The following is a 21,826-nucleotide window of genomic DNA, read 5'->3' as shown; positions in this document are numbered from 1 at the left end:
TTGATATTGATGTATTCATGAATTAACAAAGCCCAGCGAGGAATTCTTGCGCTTGGTCACCGAAGCACTCTCCCTAGACCCCGAGACTATATCCCCATAAGGCATCGTCTCAAGCTAGTCCATTATCACGTCTCAGATTCTAGTTCAGACTCCAACATCCAAGGCGTGGACACTCACAAATATTCTTCTGGGTGGTGGTCATTTATTTTCCGAGTATCCCTTCCAACTGTGAAGAGCTTACAGGCTTTGAATAAGACAAGTGAATGGACCCACGTTCATGTAATTGAAAAGTGGATATTGGACAGGCTTCTGAGGTGGTTACTTATGGTGTATGTAGGGCAGTGTGTTGTCAGGTCTGTCGGAGAGGTATAGTGTGCCATGTTTTCAGGGTGCTTGGGGGAGTCTGACGGAGGAGGAGGAGGAGGAGGAGGAGGAGGAGGAGGAGGAGGAGGAGGAGGAGGAGGAGGAGGAGGAGGAGGAGGAGGAGGAGGAGGAGGAGGAGGAGGTGGTGGTGGTTGGCACTCTAAAGATTTATTTTGCAACATAAAAGATGTCACTGGGGGCGTCGGAGGGTGCAAATATTGACTCGACCTTTTTGAGAGACGGGTATGGACAAAGATTCGGAGTCATCATGATGTAGGGCGGATGTTTTATAGAGATGTGTTTTATGATTATGTCAATGACGATAATTGAAACCAAGGATTGAATGAGGTAGTCGATTTTATCGCGGAAGAGTGTACCAAGCTAGTGAACGGAGCTCGAGGGTTGCGGAGGGTTCAATATATATATATATATATATTGTCAGAGAGAAGAAGAACGATCATGAGTAAAATAGCAGAAGGGAAAGCTTGAAGATTTGGCAGTTATCAGAGTATAAATTATGCGAGTTTAAACCCTCCTAACTTTTTATTCTTCCTTCTAATGTTGTACTTGAAAGCTCTTGTCTTATTATTTGATGACGATTCGGGCCTCTCCTACACATATTTGCACCGAAGGGGGGAAAAAAAACCAAAAAAAACCAAAAAAACCAAAAACGTTAGAAAAGGCCATATCCTGTAAACGGAAAAAAAGAAAATCCCGCAGAGCCCCTCCATAGAACTGGTCATCCGATGTACATGGACACATCCATTCATGGATGGAGATGCTGCAGGGTTCCTTCCAATCTTGGAAGGTTGTTTGGACGAATCCACTGTGTGGGGTTACTACATGGACCTGGTATAAGTCCCATCTGTGCATGTACAATGTGCGATGTACAAAGTACTACCCCTGCCCGTGCCCCTGTACGAACTATATAGTATGCAGGTACATCTACGAGTAGGCGGCAAATGTCCAGATCTACATCTCGAAATCCCAGATGGAGTAGCTCCATATGTCTACAATATATCCATGTAACAGGAAACGCATATATCTCCAAGCGAGTAGTCCAAAACTAGCAAGTCCCTGCATATCACTGGTTTCAGTTCTCGCTACACATCTAAGCGAATCTTGGCATGCTATTTGATCTCCGCACGGCATCTGTCTAGTACAGTGTACCCACAATCTAAATGCCGATGCCGAGCGGTTTTATATGACCTCTAGCGCGATCTAGTCTCATTTAGATTAACTATCTAAATTAAATAGAAGTTTTATTGAGTGATGAACCTTGTAATACCCCATAATGACCTGTATCAGCTTAGAATTGAAATCGTTTTCTTTCAGATGCGTCCATGGCACAGAAATTTACCAATGTTCTTAACGATCGTAGTGTAGAGTTGGTCCTCGGTCTGCAAACAGATGCAGATTTGAAATGCTCTGACGTTGTGGCCAAATTCATTATGGGCTCTATATGGGTCACTGGGAAAGGCGCCCCCAATATATAAAATTGCCACTCAAACATAATATAGACATACGTACATCGATGTTAGATGTGCATGTAGTACCCCACGAAGGGGGGTCATCGAAACGAGCAAAAGAAGTTTGCAGATCATCATTTGAAATAGTCGCTTCAGTGTTTCGTCTATATCAATTCTTAAAGTGCAACATACTCCGTAAATACGATGAGTCCATATAAAGGACCTCGAACAACCCGAATGAAGATGGTATTATTCCACACAATCAATCCTCTCAAACCACCAACATGAAGTTCTCCCGATCCCTCCTTTTCGCCCTCCCGTTCCTCCAATCCGCCGCAGCCCAGGGCGGCGGTATGGTCGGCCTCGGATGGTCCGTCGAAAACGTCACTGATGCAGGCTTGAGTGAGATCTTCTTCCCAATGGACATCTCCGGCGCACCCCACGAGGGCGGCTTCTACTTCGCGCAGCAATTCGGCTTCGTCAACCAAGACAACGTGGGGTATACCGGTCTGCAGCCCCGTGAAAATGACCACGGCCTTCCCGTCATCCACGGAGTCTTCTCCAGCTTCAATGAGGGCACCACCTCCGACGATCCCAACTGCTCCGACGGTGCCGACGGCGGTGCTGGCGTGAGCTGTGCGGTTGAGATCGTCAGCTCTTACGATCATCAATATCAGCTTCATATCAAGAACACCGAGGGAACCAAGTGGGTTGGAACTCTGGTTGATGTTGTTAAGGGAAATAGCACTCAGATCGGCTCTTACACTCTACCTGCTGGTTCGAAAGGTATTCAGAGCTCCCAGTTGGGCTTTGTTGAATTGTACGGATGGAACGATGATAAAAAGGAGCATGTGTGCTCCGATGTTCCCAAGCAGTCGGTTATTTTCGGCGTTCCCATCTCTAAGGGCTACACTGGATCTCTGAGTGAGCCTTATGAGTACGGTGACTGTGTTGGTAAATCTCAATTCGAGTCACACAGCCACTCTGATGGCAGTTATTCCGTCACTGTTGGATGGTAAATGGAGGGACATGTGAGGCAGTGATCTCGAATGTCTGTGGCTGATTCGTCAGGCATGAATTAAACTTGTACAAGCCCTCAAAGCCCCAACTCGCAATGGATTCTTTATGAAGGAGATCCAGAGTTCATTTCTTTCGTTGGATAAAACTAGGGAACAATGTCTATAGATCCCGGGTTAACTACACATACGGGATGATAGACGGATTTAATTCAGACAACCTCTTTACTATGTATTCTATCTGGCTGTTTAGCTTTGGAAGATAACTAGTAGGATTGTTTTCTCGGATTTATTTACAAAACCTCTTATAATCTATAGTCTAAAACCGCCGAACCTCAACAGCAGGCTTATTCCCAACAGCAACCTCAATCTTTTCAATAACCTCATCCGTCAACTTCTCCACCACTTTCAAAGCCCGAATATTATCAAGCACCTGCTGCGGCCTCGACGCACCCGTAATCATAGACGAGATATTAGGATTCTTCAAAATCCACGCAAGCGCCAACTGCGCCGTCGTAACCCCAAGATCCTCAGCAACAGGCTTCAACGCCGCAACCTGACCCAACTGCCGCTGCCAGGTCTCATCCCCAACCGTCTTGCGCAACCCCTTCACATATCCATCCTCGGACTCCGCCAACCGCGACCCAGCCGGAGGCGCAGAAACATCATTATACTTGCCCGTCAAGACACCGCCCTTCAACGGCGAGAACACCGTCAGACCGAGCCCGTGCGCCTCGTATAGCCAGCGGTACTCCTTCTCCACACGCTCGCGCGCAAGGAGGTTATACTGCGGCTGCTCGACGACAGGTCCGACGAGACCGAGTCTGTCGGCGATGCGCCAGGCGTCTGCGATCTCGCTCGCGGTCCACTCCGACGTGCCCCAGTAGAAGGCTTTGCCGTTATCGATGAGGTAGTTGAAGCCCCGGACGACCTCTTCCATGGGTGTATCGCGGTCTGCGCGGTGTGCATACACGATATCTACGTATGGCAGGCCTAGTCGTTGCAGGGAAAGGTTCATGCCCTCGATGATGTGCTTGCGGGACAGACCGTTGTTGTTGAGGGGTTTGTCGGGGTTGGCGCTGTTGGCCCGGCCCCAGTAGATCTGAAAGATGGGTTAGCGGGGATAAGAAATCGGATGGGGAATTGTGCTTGTTAGGTACCTTGGTGGAAATGACGAGGTCGTTTTGCTTCCAGCCGAATTTCTTGATTGCCTCTCCGAGAACAATCTCGGATTGTCCGCCGGAGTATACTTCGGCGGTATCGAAGAAGTTGACGCCGGCATCGTAGGCCACCTTCATGCATTCAAGGGCGGTTTCTGTTGTCTGTCAGATTCGATCAATTCTATTGATAGAGATGGGCATACCATTCCCGACGTGTCCGCCATATGTGAGCCAGCTACCCAGCGAGATGACTGAGACTTTCAATCCGGTCCTACCGAGGAACCGGTACTGCATTTCAGGAAGAGCGTCAGACATCGTGAGTTTTGTTTAAAACTAAGATAAATTTGAGGAAGTAAATTTCAAGGGCAACTTCAAATATTTATATACACGGGCCGATGCGGGGTTGAAAGACGATAATTCCCCGATTGGGACGCCGAAGGCGTGCTATCTTGCGGAAAACCGGGGCACTGACCGGTTTAGGCTAATGATATTTGTAAACATCTCGAGTTTACGTTTGACGAAGAATTGTGGTGCGATATGTGGTGACAATGACCTCAGTACAATTGAATTGTGTTTACTACAAATTCCTTATTTCTCTGAATACCCCCACTTTCAATATATCAACTCGCATCCAGTTGGATTAGCACCAGGCCAGTCAGGATAGACAGGAGTCTGCCCCGCGTCGGCACATTGACAAATTTCGGTTTGTAGAGGTATATCCGAGCAAACACCAACTGGCTGGGAGGCACAGTACTCATTGATCGAGACAGAGGTGGTCATACCCCGCGGACAGGAGCTGTGCGGCATACAGAAGGTGTCGTAGTTTGACGAGCCTGGTAGTAGGGTCATGCTGTACCATTGGTATACAGGACAGGAGCAAGAGACAGCTATAAGAAGAAAGGTCATTCATATTGGCCTCGGTGCTCAACTTTTGCGCCATAAAATAAGGTATTGGAACGAAAGTGTAGAAACAAGCAAGAAACTCACCCCTAATGACAGTTGATTCTCCTCCCGCCAAGGTACCCTCATATATAGTCGACGTCGAATACGGAACAGCCCCATTCGAGCACTCGGTGGTAATCCAGGGTTCGCTGAGCGGGAAACAGCTCGATTCTTCCATACAATGATCAGGATGCCAAACGGATGGGAAGAAGCCCTGTGAGCACTCGATTGGAGGCTCCTGGCTGAAGCAGTACGAAACTGGGGTTCCCAATGTGCAGTCTGTCGTGTAGACAGCAATTTGTCCATTCGAGCACCAGAGCTCGGGGCCTTGGGTGATAACTGCTGGAGCTGCAGCTATAGTGATCGAGGCGGTCTGTTGGGGAATAGCCATTGTGGCTGAGATAAAGAACGCGAAAAAGAGATAGACTGGGTGGAGGGGTTCCATTATGATAGTCTCAAAGTTCACCAGACAGGCATAGAAGAACTAGATACAAGAATTGTGATAGGGCGATGTACTGGTTGCTGTCGCTGAGCCAGAAATGAATTTCGCTTCAGAGCCTAGAGCCGGACCTTGTTTTATATTAACGTGGACCCAACAGGACAGCCCAATTTGGGCTCTTCTCGAGATTCTGGGCTCACTCAGCCTGGCAAAGCAACCATGGTAAAGTCACAGTGGCTGATAGACTTTTGCTTGCGCATCAGAGACAGTGAAGTGCAGCTCATACTACCTCGCCACTGCATGCAACCCTTTGATAGGTAGCAATAATTGGACTGAGAACACTATTTCCAAATGTCTAAGAAGCTTAGCTGGGCATAAGCTTGTAAAAATAGTAGCCCGCCCCTCGTTAACAAGGCAAGGTATCCTCATTCGGGAAGTCCATGCCACAGAAAACGGTTTCGTGGTAACGGGGTCAGTGGCTACAGATGTCACTTTACTGGCCGAGTAAAACAGGGCCTTGAACTCACAACATTGGAGAGAGAAGTGGTTTCCCATGTTGCGCAATTTAAATGTGCCACACGGACAGCTGGCTCGGGGGAGATATACTGACTAACGCAAGACATTTGGGATCGTTGCAACGCTGAGTTGACATATCCGTGGTTGAAGGGGCTAGATGGTTCTCAGTGGTACTGAGAATTGTAAATGTCCTCGTACATTGTCACCTTCTAGACCATTTTTGTTGTTCTGTCTTGGAATTGATGGTCTCGCCGCTGTTGTCGAGCCTCGCTATGTCCCACAGGATTGTCGCACAGAATATGTACAGCATGGCCGTTGCCTACTGGACGAGGTAGGCTGATCTTTGCTTTGTATGGAGATGCTGAGACATCTGTTGAGAGGTCGAATTGAAATGAAACATTGGAGAACGGTTTAATATGCGAGTGGAGTTCGACTGAGACCTATGTTGCACAGTACATTGCTGAGGGAGATAACCAAAGTGGCGGACAGGGATGGAATGCGGGCAACTAGTAGAGCTTGAATGTCTTACATAGACCGGTTATCATCGACCAATGCGGTTGAATTGTGTGTCAGCCAGGACTATTTAATCATCACGAGAACGACCGTATGGTCAATGTACACCCTCTCCGACTGACTGGAGGATGTCCAACAATCAGATTAAAATAAATGTACATGAATCAAAGTTCCCAGGGTACAATCCAGCAAGTTCAATGCCTAACTTGATGTAGAAGCATGGGGTATATCCTCTCGGTCAAGGTGACAGAAAGGAGAACGACGCGCTGCGTACTTCGCGCATTGGGCTCCTAACGCCCACAACGGAGGTTCTTAAGCTTAGTTGTGTGCGTGACCGTGGCGGTGGTGAAGATGTTTGCGGGCATGGCCAGCAGCCTGCTCCGGCTCCACAGGCTCCGGGATGGTATCCTTCTTCACATAGGAAACAGCGGTAGAGGTTTCCATAATGGTGGTGATGGTAGAGGAGACAGTACGTACGGCGCCAGTGCTAGTCGAGTAATTCTCGCCGTTTCCATCACAGAGGACGACAACTTCACGTTCAACATAGATGATCTCTTCGGTGAGAGGGTCGATAATAGTAGAAGTGACGGGAGTCGGTGTTGGCGAGGGAGTCGAAGTGGATGTGAAAGAAGTAGTAGTAGCTTCGGCAGTGCTGGTAGCTTCGGCAGTGTTGGTCGCGTGGAAAACGTTGTCAATCAAGGTGTTCGGATCAATCGAGACACCACCAACGGAAATGGTGGGGAGCGAAATCACATTGCCCGTGGTTGTGCTTGCAGCTCCGGCTTTCATCGAGGCACGCTCAGGACCCCATTCGATAGGCATACCGCCAGGCAACCCGTCGTCGTGCATTTCACAGTTTTCGTGTTTGATCAGGGAAGGGATGGGGAACTGACATTGACGCTGTTTATCTTCCGACTGGATATCGAAGATTTGGCAGTCCTCAACGATACCTGTCTCGCTTGTGCAAGTTTCAATGGCCTCCTGTAGAACGCCCGAATCCCAGGCCTGCATGAAATCACCGTGGTAACCGTATCCAGTAGGGTCACCGTTGGCAAGCGCGAAATATCCATCGACACCCTTGAATGCGTAGGTGTCCCAAATAGTCTCGTAGAAGAGTGATACTAGGCGAGTTTCGAAACCCTCGGGGCAAGTACCATCCATAACAAGGGACGGGTATGCGACATGAGATCTGTGGTCGTCGGAGTCGGAATCCTTACCATTCCAGCAGGATGGGAACATCAACTCGAAGCGGACTCCATCGGTGCAGTGCTCATCAAGGTAGGTCTTGTTGGGCAAGAAATGACGGTGGAGGGAATCCTCAGCGGTTGTTTGATAGTTCAGGCAGTTGAAACCAAGGGCCTTCTGGCGCAAAGCAGCCTGTGAAGCCTGATCACCGCTCCACTCGGACTTGGGAGGATCGGGAACTGGCCAGGTGAAATTGCGCAGGAAGGGATCGCCTGCCAGCATGCGGAAGTCATCCGGGAAGGCAGTGATATTCTGTCCATACAGAAGGTAGTAGCTGATCGAAGGGTGTTAGTAGAGCTCCACCAACGAGAGTCAAATCAAACTCACGCAAGCATGCCTCCAACCTCCTCAACTACCTGGGCACTGCCATTGGTGTGCATGAAGTACAGAGCGGGGGCCCAGTAAGCAGACTTGTCCTGTGTAACTGCGCACGAGGTGCAATCACTACTGAGGAGCGAGGCCTGATCCGAGCTCATGCCAAAGCCTAGCCGCAAGTCAGCACATCGGTAGGTGGATATCCAAGCTTTAGGGTAATGCGCGCTTACTTCCACCTCCATGGACTGCGTGAACGTGACCTGAGACCTCGTTAGGCTCCACAATGGGGTCCAGACGGGCGAGACCAGATCTTCCACGGCAGGGAAGACGCCAAAAAGCATTTGCATAGCTTGGGAAGAGCGCCAAGCAGGCCATCGCAACGGCTGTCAGTCGAATGTCCTGCATGTTGTTGTGGTTGAGCCGCGTCTACGGGCTCGGTGATTGGATAAAAATAAAGAATGAATGATCTCAGGGAAACAACTGTAAATGACAGACTCGCCAGAAGTACCGAGTCAATCGGTTAGGCGTGGAGAAATGAGTGCGAGAGATGTAGATACTAAACAATACGTTAGTGTAAATTCAGGGCATTAAGCACTCCATGTCGCAGGTTCAAGATTCCAAGCCAATTGTCATCCACTCTTATACCGATTCCCGCCCTTCTACAAGGGTAAAGGAATGATCCCTTGCTTGCGGGCTGAGGGCACTACTTCCTGGGGATGGATCGAGAAAAGATAACAACAACCTTGGAAGGTATGCGGACTTACCGATCAAGCGCGTTTCTCCTGACGTCAGTAAACAAAGGCGATTCCGACGATTTTTTGTTGCGAATCCCTGAAGATGCGCCCATTTTATCAGCCTCAACTCTATTTTTCAATAGCACGCGCGCAAAAATCGACCACAAAAAAGTACTCACTTGGATATTTGGAAACAAATATAGAGAATAAAACAATAAATGAGCGACAAGGGTATGAACGAGTGACAGACCCAGAGATAGGGCAAAAGAGTGCGACGCAGGACGAAGAGGGAGGGGGCAAGGGAATAGATTAAGGAGCAGCACACGGGGATCAAGTACTTCAAGGCGGAAAAGTTAGAAAAATGCACACTCGAGTGAACCCTCAATAATGAGGCGCCAATCCCCCCCTTAGTGCTTGGAGAGGGGCCTGAGTTTAATGAGCGGGCCAATCCCTTGATATTCAGGATATTAGGGTAGGCTGGCGGGGGGGGGAGCATTACTATTAGAACATCAGCCACCCCTCTATACCCCTACTATTACCATTGGGTGTTCATCTGAGAATTAAAATGAACCCTTGGCTAATCCCGAATTTGGCACCAGAACACGAGGGAAAAATAGAGTAGGTAGAGAATATTCTTTCCAAGTGGACTTCCCGTGTGTTCAAGTCGATATCTGAGACGCTGAAACGAACGGCGCGTTCCTGAGCTAGTTTACTAGCCCCGTCTTGGTGACCCACGGTGGCCATGGGGATTGGCTTGACGAGAATATGAAACGACCCGTAAATTATGCCCCCTATCTAGTCTTCAGCCGAAATTGCAATTACGCTTAGAGCGAGCTGCAATATAAAATATAGTATGAACTATAGAAATTAGTTTACTTTGTATACAATGTTGTATATGTTGTATTGCATCCTATCGGATATATGTCATATCATCTATATATACTCCGTACGCCAACTTCATTATAAAGTACAGAATCCATGCTCAAACTATCTCAGACAATAGCCGTTTGAGGTTCGAGGAGAGTTTTAAGACATTATTTCTACCCCTGTAATATCCCGATCCAATGCCCCCGTACCCCGATGTCTCAGATCTTTCGCCTAATACATAGGTGAAACCAGCGAAGCTTTTTAGTATTATCTACGGAGCAGTTCGCCGGCATTTCGGTATACTATATAAAAATAAACTCTTTTATGGAATATATTATATTATCAGATGTGCTGTGGAGATATGAAATCATATTAACAGTACAAACTATATATATTCCAAGATGGATGACTAGATCTTAGTCTAACTATGGAAACTGGAGAGAGAAACTATGTTCCATTTTCAGTTTACGGGTTAGTACTTGGGCGAGTAATTTTTCCTGTAACAAAAGAAAATATTATCTAATACTAACTCGCAAGAGAACCAAGCGCATAAAAGGTGGAGATGCATCATCCATGGAGGAGTTTGATGGTGTTTCCTAAATGGGATCCCTCGGGAAGATCTTGGCATTGATAACGAATATCATACAGATAAGGGTAGATTGGAGCTCTAAAGGTCTATCCTAAGAAGGTAATACATATACAGTACACGGTTCGATGTTGTACAACACAGATTACGCCTTCACCTCCTCCAAAGCCTTTCTCGCTTTTGCAACGCAATTTCGTGCACGGGTTTCAGATAGATTCTCGACAGTCTTGCCGCCATCCCGCACGATACCGCGAAGAGCAGATTCAGTTTCCAGCAGCGAGGTGCGGCCCTCCTCACGGACCTCCTCCTCCCAGAAAGTACGGGCGACATCCCACCTCTTCTGCTGGCGACGCATAGAGTAAATCAGACCCACGGCGGCAAGAGTACAAGACTCGTACACACCAGCTGATGGAATAGCCACATAGGTTAGAGCGGAGAGAGCAGAAGTCAGAGTCGTGGTGGACACGCTGAACAGCACCAAACTCTGCGCGAGGGCTTGAAGGGATGGCACTGTGCTGGTGAGGAGCTTGGTGCGAAGGTCGGGGATCTGGGTGGGCCAGGGAGGCATAACAGAGTCCTTCGCGGAGTCAGGGATTGAAGACGTAGGCTCTTCCAACAGGCCGGCCTGCTGGTACTTGCCCACGGTCCAGATGACCTCCTTCTCCGCGCGACGAAGGAATTTCCTTTCCAAGATCTCAGATGTAATCATGCTTACATCGTCAACGCGCCAGAAGAGTTTCCACCATGCAAGGCCGCGCCAGCGTGGACTGGCCAGCCCTGCATCGAGGGAACTGCGGAGCTCGGAGTGAGCACGCTCTGCCCAGGTAGTCACGGCCCGGTCCAAGTTAGACCGAGTCTCTGCAGGGGCCACACCAGCGGTTTGATCATGGAGTGCCTTAGCGTCTCTGACGATTACACTAGCGTCGGCTGCGTCAATAAGGGACTCTACAAGAGGGACCAGTGCCGGATTCAACGCGTTTCCAGTAGATGTTTCGGAGAAAGTTGCAAGCCAATCGATGAGAGGTTGCACGCCACTGCCATTCCACCCACGTTCGTAGTCGGAAGCATTGTGGACCGATTCACGGATTTTATCCAGTGCTGTGCTGGCACGGTCGACATCTACCAGGGACAATCGCTCGTTTGTGGATTTCTGGTCTGTCACTGCAAGTTCAATGGCCCCGCGCACTGAAGAGGCCTCGTTCTTCAGATCGGACCGACCGATCATTGTGCTGTACGACAGCAGGCCATCCACTCCGCGTCCGCATACGATCGTGCGGTGCACGGGATACCGAACAACATTATGCCGACCGGAGTGCGAGGTCTGGATGGTAACTGTGGGGACGAGGAAAGTGTCGGCGTGCAACGTAGCGGCATGGTTGTCAGGCTCAGAGCCTAGGGTGCTGACTAGGATCTCTAAGTTGCCTTTTCTCAGGATAGGCGATGGCACTGATATCGTCGGTAGCAGGTCATTGGGAATGGATTGTGAAATTTCGCCATATCTATAGAGTAAACCCTTCAAATCAGTACTGGTCACAGAGGATCAATAACACAGACAGAAGACTTGTTCATACCTGATCAGCAGTCCACGGGATGAGTCGGCATCGTACGAGTCGAGAATGTCTTCCCAGCCTTCTCGCGGTGCCAATGGGTCGGCAAGTAGTAGTCGAACAAGTTTGCGTGCAGAGGTCGCATCATTCAACCCAAGAACTAGAGTCCAAATCAAAAAGAAGTTAGCGCCATGCTTTCTTTGACGAGGAAGATCCAGTGCCGAAGAGAGCAATAGCCCAATCCTATAACCACCAACTCACCAGCTACTCTAATAAGAGGCGTTTCAGACTCCAATCCCCGCAGCGCAAATTGCAACCGACTGAGATTCACCTGTTCTAGGGCGGCATCCTTCACTTCCTCGAGGGCGGCATGTAGCTCCTTGAACCGCGGCGGCACGCTCTTTGCAGTGATAATGGAAGACGTGGTGAATGTTCGGGAAGTCGATGCTGTGATTGTGTTCTGAGCTCTCGCGACCCGTCGAGATGTCTCGGGTCTGTCGATGCTGCGGCTAATGTTGGCGCGCGTGGACAAGGTTCGTCGCCAGATCGCGCACGAGGGGCAGTAAAAGACAGCGCTGCTATCCAGTGGACGCGACAGGCTCTTTGTGAGCGCGCTGCGCAATCTTGGAGCCATTGAGGCGCGGTGAAGCGAGGGTTGTAGGGTGTAGTTATCGCGATGACATTTGGTGGATGAACTTGAGTTGAGCGGAAGTGGACGCGGGAATGGGGGCTTGGCATCCATCACTGCTTTTATACTCTTCATATTCGACACCTCAGACGACGGAGATACGTAAAATACCAGCTAAATTAGTTGAAATGAAATTGATCATTATATCAATATTTACAATCAATAAAAACCCTTTTCTTTACTATAATGGCATATTTTTCTGTCAAACGTGGGGTAATAAGCACACATGTTAAAACTGAACTGTCCTATTTATCGCTAGAATTGTGGATTCACAGGTTAAATCGCCAGGCGAGGGGTAGCATCAAGCAGATAGATAGGGTATCGTATCGATCGTGTCGGGACAAAAGGCGTGTGCGCTGGAGGACAGGAAGAAGAAATGCATAGATCGTGTCATAATATCAACTCAGTCACATCATAGTTGGATCAGGCATCCTTGGGAGGATCCCTCTGTCGAGAACGGGGGCGACCTGACCCAGCAGACCTAGTAATTTGAATTAGTATGTGAAATGAACTGGTCACAAAAGCTGTTAAGTGAACACTTACATGCTGATCCGTCGAGCAACCGTGGCGAGTCCAGCATCGTTGGCAGCCTCATGCTCAGCCCGCTCCAGGGCCACACGACGACTCTCCTCGCTCTTTGCGAGAACTTCTTCGTGGCTAGGGGGCACGTGCTCGTTCTGGATATCAACCTTACGGGCATCCTCGAAGTTGTGAATAGCCTGTTTGATACCTTCCGCACCCAGCATGAGGGTTCCGGCAGGAAGACGACCGCCAGCCGCCGTCTTCAGCTCAGTGACACTCTCAGATTGCTCACGAAGAACCTGGAAGACACGAGAGAGGCGGCCAATGGCAAGAATTTTGTTTTTGATAGCACGTCGTTTGAACTCGCTGGATTCGGGGTCCATCGACGGAGGCGAGATTGGATCTCTATCCTTGTTTTCAGTGGGAGACACAGGTGTGGGGGCTTCGTCCTCCAATTCTTCCTTTGAGCAGGTATTGAGAATAGCGATGAGCATATCCGTGATTTTTTCACCGACGAACGGCAAAGACCAAGTGAAAACATCCATAAAGTTAGGCAGCCAATATGGGTGGGGGGTGCAGTTAAACTGGCGGATATTCATCACATTGTTCTCATATTTGAGGACAGCGGCCTTGTTGTTGTAAACATCCAGGTAGTTAGGCGCACTAAAAATAGTCATAACACTCGGGAAGCCGGTGGTTCGCGTCTTTCTGTACATGCGATATCCGGCATCCTGAGCCTCATGTGCTCTGATGATAGAGAGCAAATTGTTTTTCTCTAAAAACGCGCATGCCGCAGGATAAGAGAAAAAGTAGGAGCAACCTCGGACACTGTTATGAATGAAGAAATCGCCTGTCTTTTCTTGACCGAATTCCTCCAGAGGGTCAGCCCAAAGGATGTCGCACATAAGCCCGTGGGTTGGGGGTTCGCGGAAGCGATCAATCTATGTTTGTAAGCTTTTTGCTAATGCCATAAAATGTGGGTAGGGCAGATACATACAGCCTTGATGTCTTCGAGGGTATGCAGCTCGGGGCTGAGACCACCGTGAATGCAGAGGAACTGTTTGTTCATAACTGCCGCCAGCGGCAGCGCACAGAAAGATTCCAGGCACGCCTCATAGATCCGTTCGCTATATTTGTGCTTGCACTCCAACTTGAAGGTGAAGTAGTCCGTCAAGTGGCGGCATTCGTGATTACCCCGCAGCAACCAAAGTGAATCGGGATACCAGATTTTCAATGCCCAGAGATAGAGGACGCACTACGGAGACAAATGGTCAGGGTAGTTCTTCTTGATTTAAGGAGATTCGGATGACCTACCTCAATACTGAAATAACCACGGTCCACATAGTCACCCAAAAACAGATACCTCGTTTCTGAAGGGTCACCGCCGACCTCGAACAGCTTCATCAAATCGTAGTACTGGCCGTGAACATCGCCACACACTGTAATGGGCGCATCCATTTCGAGCAAATTTGGCTCAGCCTTCAAAACCTGTGTACCAGCGTGGATGATCCATAGCGCCTGTTCTTCTGAAAGACGACCTTCACGGTAGAGGTGTTGCTTGAGGTACTGAAGATTGGGCTTGGAGGGATCCTCAGGCGACCAAAACATATCATCCGGAGGATAGCTGAGAGCGGGCGCTTGCACCTCTAAGACCACGAAATACCATTAGCGATCAGGTTACCACATAGTGCGAAAGCGACCGAGACCACTGCGGCATTACCTTTGACCACCCTCTCCATTGTCGACACCTGCGTGTTGTCCTCCATCGTGTGCAATGTGAAATCGATCTCCGGGACCGGCTGCTTGTCGGTCACGGCGCGCGCTATAGCCCGATCCATTTTGGCGGAAACTGAAATGTGGTTCGAATTTTGAGTTCGGAGTAAGGGGCGAGGGATGGGGGAGAGAATCGCGGAGGTGTGGCGGGGGTGAGTTTCTGCGCGGGCGGGATAGAACTCCCACGACGAAGAAGAGTATAAAATTGATAGAACTCTGATCAAGTCAAAGTTCTACAAGGGAAAGAAGAAAAACAGAGCCCAGGGGGTTAAAATAGGTGCTGGGAATTGTGTGTTTTGGGGGAGGGGGGAAATGTGAAGTTGGGAAAAAGAGAAACAAATTGGATAAGCGGCTTCTGGGCCGTCCTAAGATCGGTGGGTCTCACACCAACCTCGATCGTAACTGTATCGGAGATTTTTCTTATTTGATTTTCCTGTATGGGGGTAAAGTGATTGGTATCGGGATGATGCGAGAGAGACAAGAATTAGATCAAGTTCAGCCTCATGTCAACATGATGACTTGGTGCCTAAGGCAACAGGGGTCCCTTTTTTTACCCCACGCTATCAGATTCACTCGATCTCTAATTTTGATTACTTCTACATTTTCATCTAGACAGTGTGAACATTTACTGTTAATATCAATGTATGGTTCAGTTTTGCCTCCAGCTTTGACTTTTCATCTGATGCTGCGTTTAGCGTTTATGGCGCCTAGTCCCGATCTGCCTAGACCGCTAGACTTGAGGTATGCAGTAACAATGATTTGCATAGGAGATTCCTTCATACCTGCAGCTATTGGTCTTGAATATTCTTCACTCGATGTGGAATTTTATGAAAACGATATTTTCATATGATATGATGAATGTACAGAGGTAGTACCCAACAAACTTGGTGACAATTGCAGCTCAGACCTGCTGAAATACTATAAATCCTTCAACAATGCTCTCCTGGTTGATATGTTATATGCTCTCCATCACATGACATCTAGAGGCCCGAAGAAAACCAACCACTGGCTTTATTTTCTCTAGAGTCCAACAGCACTCAAGCATCAAGAAATAAGTACTCTCGGAGCATATATTGACACCATCAACCCTAAAGGATGGTTGGAAGTTTCACTGAGAATGTAGCGGGAATAGGGCCAGTTCTATGGCCCAGAAAAGTAAATGCATAGGACGCACGATAGCAGAGTATGTCAGCGCCGTCAATTATCGCAATCGATGGAAGGTTAGTTAAATTTCAAAAGCTGTCACCACTCTAGCTATTTCTGCATTTTGAGATTTCCACGCTAAACTTGAGGTGCATAATCAGTTTATCTTACTTTATCGTCTCGGCCTGCCTTCAATTAAATGAGGGTTAACTGCAGGGGGCCATTGTGGCTGGTGGCTGGATGTAGACCTCTCAATAGCCCATAAATGGGCCCAAGCCCCCAGCCCATAGCCCAACCCGCAGTAGGCCATGGGCCTAGTCTTTAAAGCCCAGCCCAAACCACAGCCCATTGATAGGCGCCCACCAATGCCCATCAAAAGCCCATTTCTGTGCACAAATACAGACTTGGCACACGTAAAGTAGCTGATTAATGGCTATATTTTACGCATATACCAACCTATATATTGAGTATCATCATATTACTATAGTAAGAAGTAAGAATTAAGTAGATATTGAAATTGATAAGATCAGTGATACTAAAGAATAGGGTGATCTATCTAGGGATTTGATAGATATAGGTGGCGACGGTCTTGATATAGGTAGATGTTTTGACAATAGAGATGATGACGATACTACTACGGGACTACAATTACCGAGTATTTATACTCAGCTACGTACATTAGGGAGGAAGAGAATACGAAAGGAAGATGATATGTTTCAGTATACTTAGTATATAAATTATCTATTAACTATTTCATATCTTATCAATCACATCACTTAGTCCTATGAGTTAATTTATAAGCTTAGAATAAGGTTTCTAAATAGCTTTATATATCGCTCCGACGGTAATTTGAATACCCTAGAAAACCAGAGAAAAAAATGTGTTAATTATATGCCTACAATAAACTGGCATGTTTGTATTGTTTGGGGCCCATTATGGGCCTGAATGGGCCCTGCGGGCTTTCATTCCGGGCCCACTGCCTACCAATGGGCATAAAGATAGGGACAGCCCATTTGGTGGGTTAGGCTGGGTTGGGATGGGCTTTGTGGGCTATTGAGAGGTCTAGCTCGATGTATATGCCCGGGACAATTTTCATTCTTTATCATAGTTCTTCACATAGTATATCGAGGGTTAAAAAATAACCCATATTAGAAAGAACAGCAACCTAAAGTCGACAGACCTAGATAAAATAACACCCATCATTTAAGTAATGATATATACCAGGCCCCCTATCCCCTCAGCTTCCACAGCATCCCTCCTAATCACCCACCCAGCGTAGCCTTCATCCGCCGACTCCATTCATCCCGCTTGATACACAAAAGGATCAATAGGATGCTAGTGAGAAGACAGAATAAACAAGCCGCCGCGAACGACCAACCAGTCCCAATAGCATCGAATAAAGGCTGAGTAATGACTGCACTTAGATACGATAGACTATTTCATATGAGGTTATTCACCGCGACGCCGATGATGGAGTTCTTCGGTATAAATTCCGTTAGTATAGTTATGGTAACGTTGGTAAGAATCATTCCGCCAAACCCGTAGAAGAAGTTTCTAGGGAGCTATTACACAGTAGATTAGTCCCCGCTTAAAGTCGGAAGGAAGATGGGAGCGATAGAATAAATAAACTAACCGCGACTAGCTAGAACTTATTATTTATCAGCCGTCTACCCCCGCTATAAGAGTGGGCCTAGAAAAAGAATACCCGAGATAGTTCTCACCAAGACGATCGACGGGGTAGAGGATTAACTCCCCCTTATCATCGTATTGGCCTACCTTTCGAGCGGTCTGCATCATGGTGTAGTCCTGCCGGCGGCTGCCAACAATTGCACCAAAGAGTAGGCTAAGGCCGCCGGGGACATAGGCCATACCGACAATGATGGAGCTCCAGGAACATGGTGGCGGTGAGTGCCCCGCCGATGATGGGGGCAAACATGGGCCCTAGCATAGGACCAACCATGAATGCGTACATGGACTTACCACGATATTGCTTTTTAAACATGTCGGATATGGGACCGGTACTGACAGCTTGAAGGGATGTACTGGAGGTATTCCTAAGGACTCGTATGGCGATAAATATGCCGATGTTAGGACTAACAGCAGCTAGAATGTTGAAAGTCCTAAGGAAGAAAGAACGAGATATAAACAAGTTTGTGACCGTAGAGATCGGCTATGTATAATCACCACGACTGCGTGATAGCGATAGAAAGTGAGCTAAAAGCGATAGGCAAATTCACCGCCGACACGGTGGTTATATCCCCGGCGACCTCTATCAGGCAGGCTGTTTGTTGGAATCCAGAGAAATTATCTGCGAACGTATTCTGAGCCACGAGGATCAATTTCTTGCTTGGATCCGAGTTCTGCCCTGGTATTGTCTTGGGTGAGTTCCATGGGCGAGGCTGTTCGCTCGTACTCTGGGGTTGTTTCTGTTTCTATGATTCTCGGAGATTGCATCTTGTTCAATGCTGCTGGAGAGTTGGGTTTGGGAGAGTTGGGTTTTGGATGGGGGGGAAGGAGGGGGGTACTGTTTCGATGATTGAAGGATATGTTGGTTGTCGAAGCTATACAGTCCCTTTTTATACATGAGTATATCATCAACAAATCTACGGGTGTACTGTGTACTGACGAACCCGTCTCCATGACGAGGCTGCTTTATCTTGTGAAGATAACCTGTGGTTCTAAGTCCTCAGCTGAAAAAAAAGGGTCGGGCGTACTGGGGTTAGTTGTACACAACAACAATCTTATGTCACAATAGTCTTAGCCGCAACTAGGTAAACCTGCGTTCTTCTGTTTTTTCTCCTTAAATTGTCATCATTGATTGTGGTATAGTACAGTTCCCCGAGACCAGTGTCACCACCAATGCTCGTCAATGATTTCCTGGACCCTCCTACAAATGAACTGTATGGGAATGTTCCGTTAGTTTACTGATACGGTACTCCACGCCAACTGAGTATGTTAGCTTAAATTTCAATACTGTATGGAGTAGCTAGAATTTTCCACAAGAGGTCGCACGGTAGGTAGTGAGTTCTACGAGCTGAAATCCACATCACCGGGTATAGAGGCCATTTCCCAGAAGAGATGATCATCCAGCAGATTAGACAGACTTTGCATATGCAAATTCTGTCTAAAATCACCAGCAGCAGTCAAGGTGGCATCGTTTTGCGTCACATTATAGCTGCGCATGATCATCCCCTCGGCCAACTCAGGTGGTTGCGACGATGAATCATTAAATTCCAATTCAGCTGCGCCCACAGATGCGTTCGCCATGTCGAAGGCTGGTTCCACTTGAAGTTCTTGTTGGTCGGTTGAGTTCAAAAGCTCTACCAGCGATTCCAGGTATGCGGAATGTAGGGCGACTGTATCTTGTGGTGATTGTATAGCCTGCCCTATGTGCTGGGCAATATCACGAATGAGATCGACTGCGGTCTTCTGGAATGCTTCACCAATGACACCATTTCCTGGGAGACAAAGAAGCAAGCATAAGAATAGTGCTGCGTTTGGGCCGAGTAAAAGAACGGCATCAGGAGCTAGTCTTAGGTCGGCTAGCGGAAAGTTCATCAAATGGCGCAAGGTCCCAAAAGCACCTTCCACACTACTCGTCAATCCTGGCAGATTCTGTAACCATACTTCTTGTGTGGTTGATAGGTCAAGTTCCATTGTGGAACTGGTTGATGGGTTATTTAGATCCACGGATGGGGACAGAGAAGCCATCAAAGCTTGGCGGAATATGGAAGAAGCCACATTGAGTCTGACACCACTCTCCCATACGTTGATCAGAGTAGTGAGATGATGGCTACCGGGAAATAAAAATTCATGCTTGAGGTTTGGGTTATCCTCTGGCTGCTGACGTCCTTCGCCTTCAAGTTGATGGTGCCATTTGAATCTCCAAGATCTCAAGTCTGCATCCATGAGCTCCACCAGACACGGGAGCATATCTAGCGATTTCCTTTGAACCAAGTGACGCAATTTATATTGTATACAGCGTAGATCGGCACTGCAACAGGCGGCAAAATCAAGCGGCAAAGCATATGGCATTCTGAGCCAGACATTAAGGTTGCCAAGAGGAGGTGTTTCTTGATCGCCCTGGTTCAGCGAAGCTCTCCGCAGAAAAAAGAGGCTCTGCTGCCTGTTCTGCCGAAATAACGCAAGCCACGTTCTTTTTCGCCTCGCCACTTGACGCCCGTCAATATCACCTTGTTCCAAGTCCAGGTCATGAAGGATGCGAAAGGCGTAACCGCTGTGGAGATACGAGACATCATCATCTGCATCCTTCCAGCAGACTAGCAGATAGAAAGCTTGCAATGTCTCGATGGATCTGCTGCCCTCAGCAATGGCTTTAATCGCCAAATTCCGTGCTAAGCTACAAAGTCGGCTTTGCAGAAATAGATCAGGAGTGGAGACTATCCTCCCCTCGATAAAGTTGGCAAATTTGGATGAGCAAAAGAGAATTGAAGCAAACAGAAAGGAATTCCGCATTTGAATGCTATCGTGAGTATCAATGTGAGGATCGAGAAGATACTCCCATTTTGCATTCATCTGTATCATAAAAAATTCAAACAAAGCCTGGGATACCTGAGAGGTGATAATTCCTCCCTTTATCGGATCTACAATAGTCTGACCCAGGGTCATAGAAGAGATATAACTGGGCATTTTGACAGAGCCAACCGGTCGCCAGTCGTCTTCATTACCCTTCGTGGGCACACTTATCTTCAAGGGCTTTAGAAGCCCAGAAAGCTTTAAAGATAGGAGTGGCTTTCGGTCTGGCTCAAAGACGTCTTGATGTAGGCGGTTGATTGGAGTATGGTTGTCTAAATTCCCACTAGCATTAAATGAGGGGCTATCTCCCGAGGCGACGAAAGTGAACGGTGACCCTCTTTTCCCTTTGATACTAGCCAAAGCGGCAATGATTTTTGCTCGAGTGGCATTAGTGATTACCGGTTGGGGGTGCTGCGACGGCACCTGCTGGATGCTGTTTGCAGAGTTGACACTCTGGCTAGGAGCATCAGGAGGTCGATTTGCAGGGAGAATTGTATTGTCACGGACATGTTGCTGCGGGCCTCTTTGGGTTCGAGTAGAGGTGCTACCATCCAAGGAGGATTGAGTGCGGTTCTCTGTAGTTTCCGGCCCACGTCTTCCACGTTGGGGATATGGCTGAACCCTCACTCTGGTCCTTTTCGACTGCGCAAAAAGGCATTCGGTGTCATTTGATCTACATCTATCGCAGCTGTGCGATCGATGAGAAACTAGACAGCGAACTTTGGCTTCCCGACACTGAAGACAAGCACTGCAGGGATCGCATTAGCGCTGCACCGAGTTCACGCTTAACAACATAGCAAAGGGGTATGCACTTACATAGGTGCTCGGTGTAGATTGGTTGGCGTGGAAGTGGATGGCGCCATTATTTGTTTCATAAATGTTAGTTCACGAAGTTGTCAAGCTCGAGCAAAAGATAAGCTCGAAGCTCTGGATATGCCATGGCCGAAGCACGGAGGCGCATTCCGGTTTCCCCACGTGTTGGTAGTGTTCTGCCTGGTGTTACCCCTAGCCACCGCCTTGGTAGATCTAGCTTATCTCAAAGGGCCCAGGATAGAGAGTCCTGCTTAATTATTGGAAGATAGTGATTTTTCTACAAACTCTATTGCTGAATGCCCTCGGGGCTTTTTTAGGTGTCGGATGGAGGTTCCGTCTGTGGACAAGTAGCCGTGTACCCCATTGATAAGGCACTCTACTCTCGGCTGATGCATGAATAGTAGTACCGCTCTTATCGTTGCTCTTTGGTCACAGCTCCACAATTATTCATGGATTGCATATATGACTTTATCTCGGTAGATTGAGAGCTATTGACAATGATTGGATGTTTTTAAAGGTTGTTTGAGAAGAAAGACATTGGTAAGATTCCAAGTTCTTGGCGCCGAAAAGCGGATAAAAACCGGGGTGCGGGGTGCCAATGTATGTTTGGACACTTTTACATCAACACTGAGAAATCAA

At 48.0% G+C, this 21,826-nt stretch overlaps 9 protein-coding genes across 9 annotated transcripts; 1 reads left to right on the top strand and 8 right to left on the bottom strand.

The window, feature by feature from the left end:
* Positions 1 to 349: 349 nt before the first annotated feature.
* On the bottom strand, positions 350 to 630 carry N7537_005757 (uncharacterized protein; the record flags this gene model as incomplete). The annotated part of the gene is made up of 2 exons (XM_056896814.1): positions 350 to 523; positions 544 to 630. 2 exons carry the CDS (start codon positions 628 to 630, stop codon positions 350 to 352), a joined length of 261 nt encoding a protein of 86 aa, XP_056752599.1.
* Positions 631 to 2,116: 1,486 nt separating this feature from the next.
* N7537_005756 (uncharacterized protein) lies at positions 2,117 to 2,851 on the top strand (the record flags this gene model as incomplete). Its single annotated transcript, XM_056896813.1, has 1 exon — positions 2,117 to 2,851. One exon carries the CDS (start codon positions 2,117 to 2,119, stop codon positions 2,849 to 2,851), a length of 735 nt encoding a protein of 244 aa, XP_056752598.1.
* Positions 2,852 to 3,167: 316 nt separating this feature from the next.
* On the bottom strand, positions 3,168 to 4,323 carry N7537_005755 (uncharacterized protein; the record flags this gene model as incomplete). Its single annotated transcript, XM_056896812.1, has 3 exons — positions 3,168 to 3,950; positions 4,009 to 4,163; positions 4,212 to 4,323. 3 exons carry the CDS (start codon positions 4,321 to 4,323, stop codon positions 3,168 to 3,170), a joined length of 1,050 nt encoding a protein of 349 aa, XP_056752597.1.
* A 297-nt stretch (positions 4,324 to 4,620) lies between these two features.
* Positions 4,621 to 5,395, bottom strand: N7537_005754 (uncharacterized protein; the record flags this gene model as incomplete). Its single annotated transcript, XM_056896811.1, has 2 exons — positions 4,621 to 4,895; positions 4,996 to 5,395. The coding sequence occupies 2 exons, from the start codon at positions 5,393 to 5,395 to the stop codon at positions 4,621 to 4,623; spliced, it is 675 nt and encodes a 224-aa protein (XP_056752596.1).
* Positions 5,396 to 6,736: 1,341 nt separating this feature from the next.
* Positions 6,737 to 8,383, bottom strand: N7537_005753 (DUF1996 domain-containing protein; the record flags this gene model as incomplete). The annotated part of the gene is made up of 3 exons (XM_056896810.1): positions 6,737 to 7,937; positions 7,991 to 8,147; positions 8,209 to 8,383. 3 exons carry the CDS (start codon positions 8,381 to 8,383, stop codon positions 6,737 to 6,739), a joined length of 1,533 nt encoding a protein of 510 aa, XP_056752595.1.
* A 1,927-nt stretch (positions 8,384 to 10,310) lies between these two features.
* On the bottom strand, positions 10,311 to 12,454 carry N7537_005752 (uncharacterized protein; the record flags this gene model as incomplete). Its single annotated transcript, XM_056896809.1, has 3 exons — positions 10,311 to 11,664; positions 11,737 to 11,872; positions 11,974 to 12,454. The coding sequence occupies 3 exons, from the start codon at positions 12,452 to 12,454 to the stop codon at positions 10,311 to 10,313; spliced, it is 1,971 nt and encodes a 656-aa protein (XP_056752594.1).
* Positions 12,455 to 12,823: 369 nt separating this feature from the next.
* N7537_005751 (serine/threonine-protein phosphatase 2B catalytic subunit) lies at positions 12,824 to 14,760 on the bottom strand (the record flags this gene model as incomplete). Its single annotated transcript, XM_056896808.1, has 5 exons — positions 12,824 to 12,881; positions 12,944 to 13,863; positions 13,920 to 14,177; positions 14,237 to 14,568; positions 14,643 to 14,760. The coding sequence occupies 5 exons, from the start codon at positions 14,758 to 14,760 to the stop codon at positions 12,824 to 12,826; spliced, it is 1,686 nt and encodes a 561-aa protein (XP_056752593.1).
* Positions 14,761 to 17,466: 2,706 nt separating this feature from the next.
* Positions 17,467 to 17,707, bottom strand: N7537_005750 (uncharacterized protein; the record flags this gene model as incomplete). The annotated part of the gene is made up of 2 exons (XM_056896807.1): positions 17,467 to 17,480; positions 17,560 to 17,707. 2 exons carry the CDS (start codon positions 17,705 to 17,707, stop codon positions 17,467 to 17,469), a joined length of 162 nt encoding a protein of 53 aa, XP_056752592.1.
* A 1,158-nt stretch (positions 17,708 to 18,865) lies between these two features.
* Positions 18,866 to 21,237, bottom strand: N7537_005749 (Zn(II)2Cys6 transcription factor; the record flags this gene model as incomplete). Its single annotated transcript, XM_056896806.1, has 2 exons — positions 18,866 to 21,122; positions 21,191 to 21,237. 2 exons carry the CDS (start codon positions 21,235 to 21,237, stop codon positions 18,866 to 18,868), a joined length of 2,304 nt encoding a protein of 767 aa, XP_056752591.1.
* Between the last annotated feature and the right edge of the window lie 589 nt (positions 21,238 to 21,826).

Source organism: Penicillium hordei (assembly GCF_028827395.1).
Source record: "Penicillium hordei strain IBT 12815 chromosome Unknown utg000003l_segment0_segment0, whole genome shotgun sequence".
In the NCBI taxonomy this organism is placed as follows: domain Eukaryota; kingdom Fungi; phylum Ascomycota; class Eurotiomycetes; order Eurotiales; family Aspergillaceae; genus Penicillium; species Penicillium hordei.
This window is presented reverse-complemented; position numbering and strand designations above follow the sequence as displayed.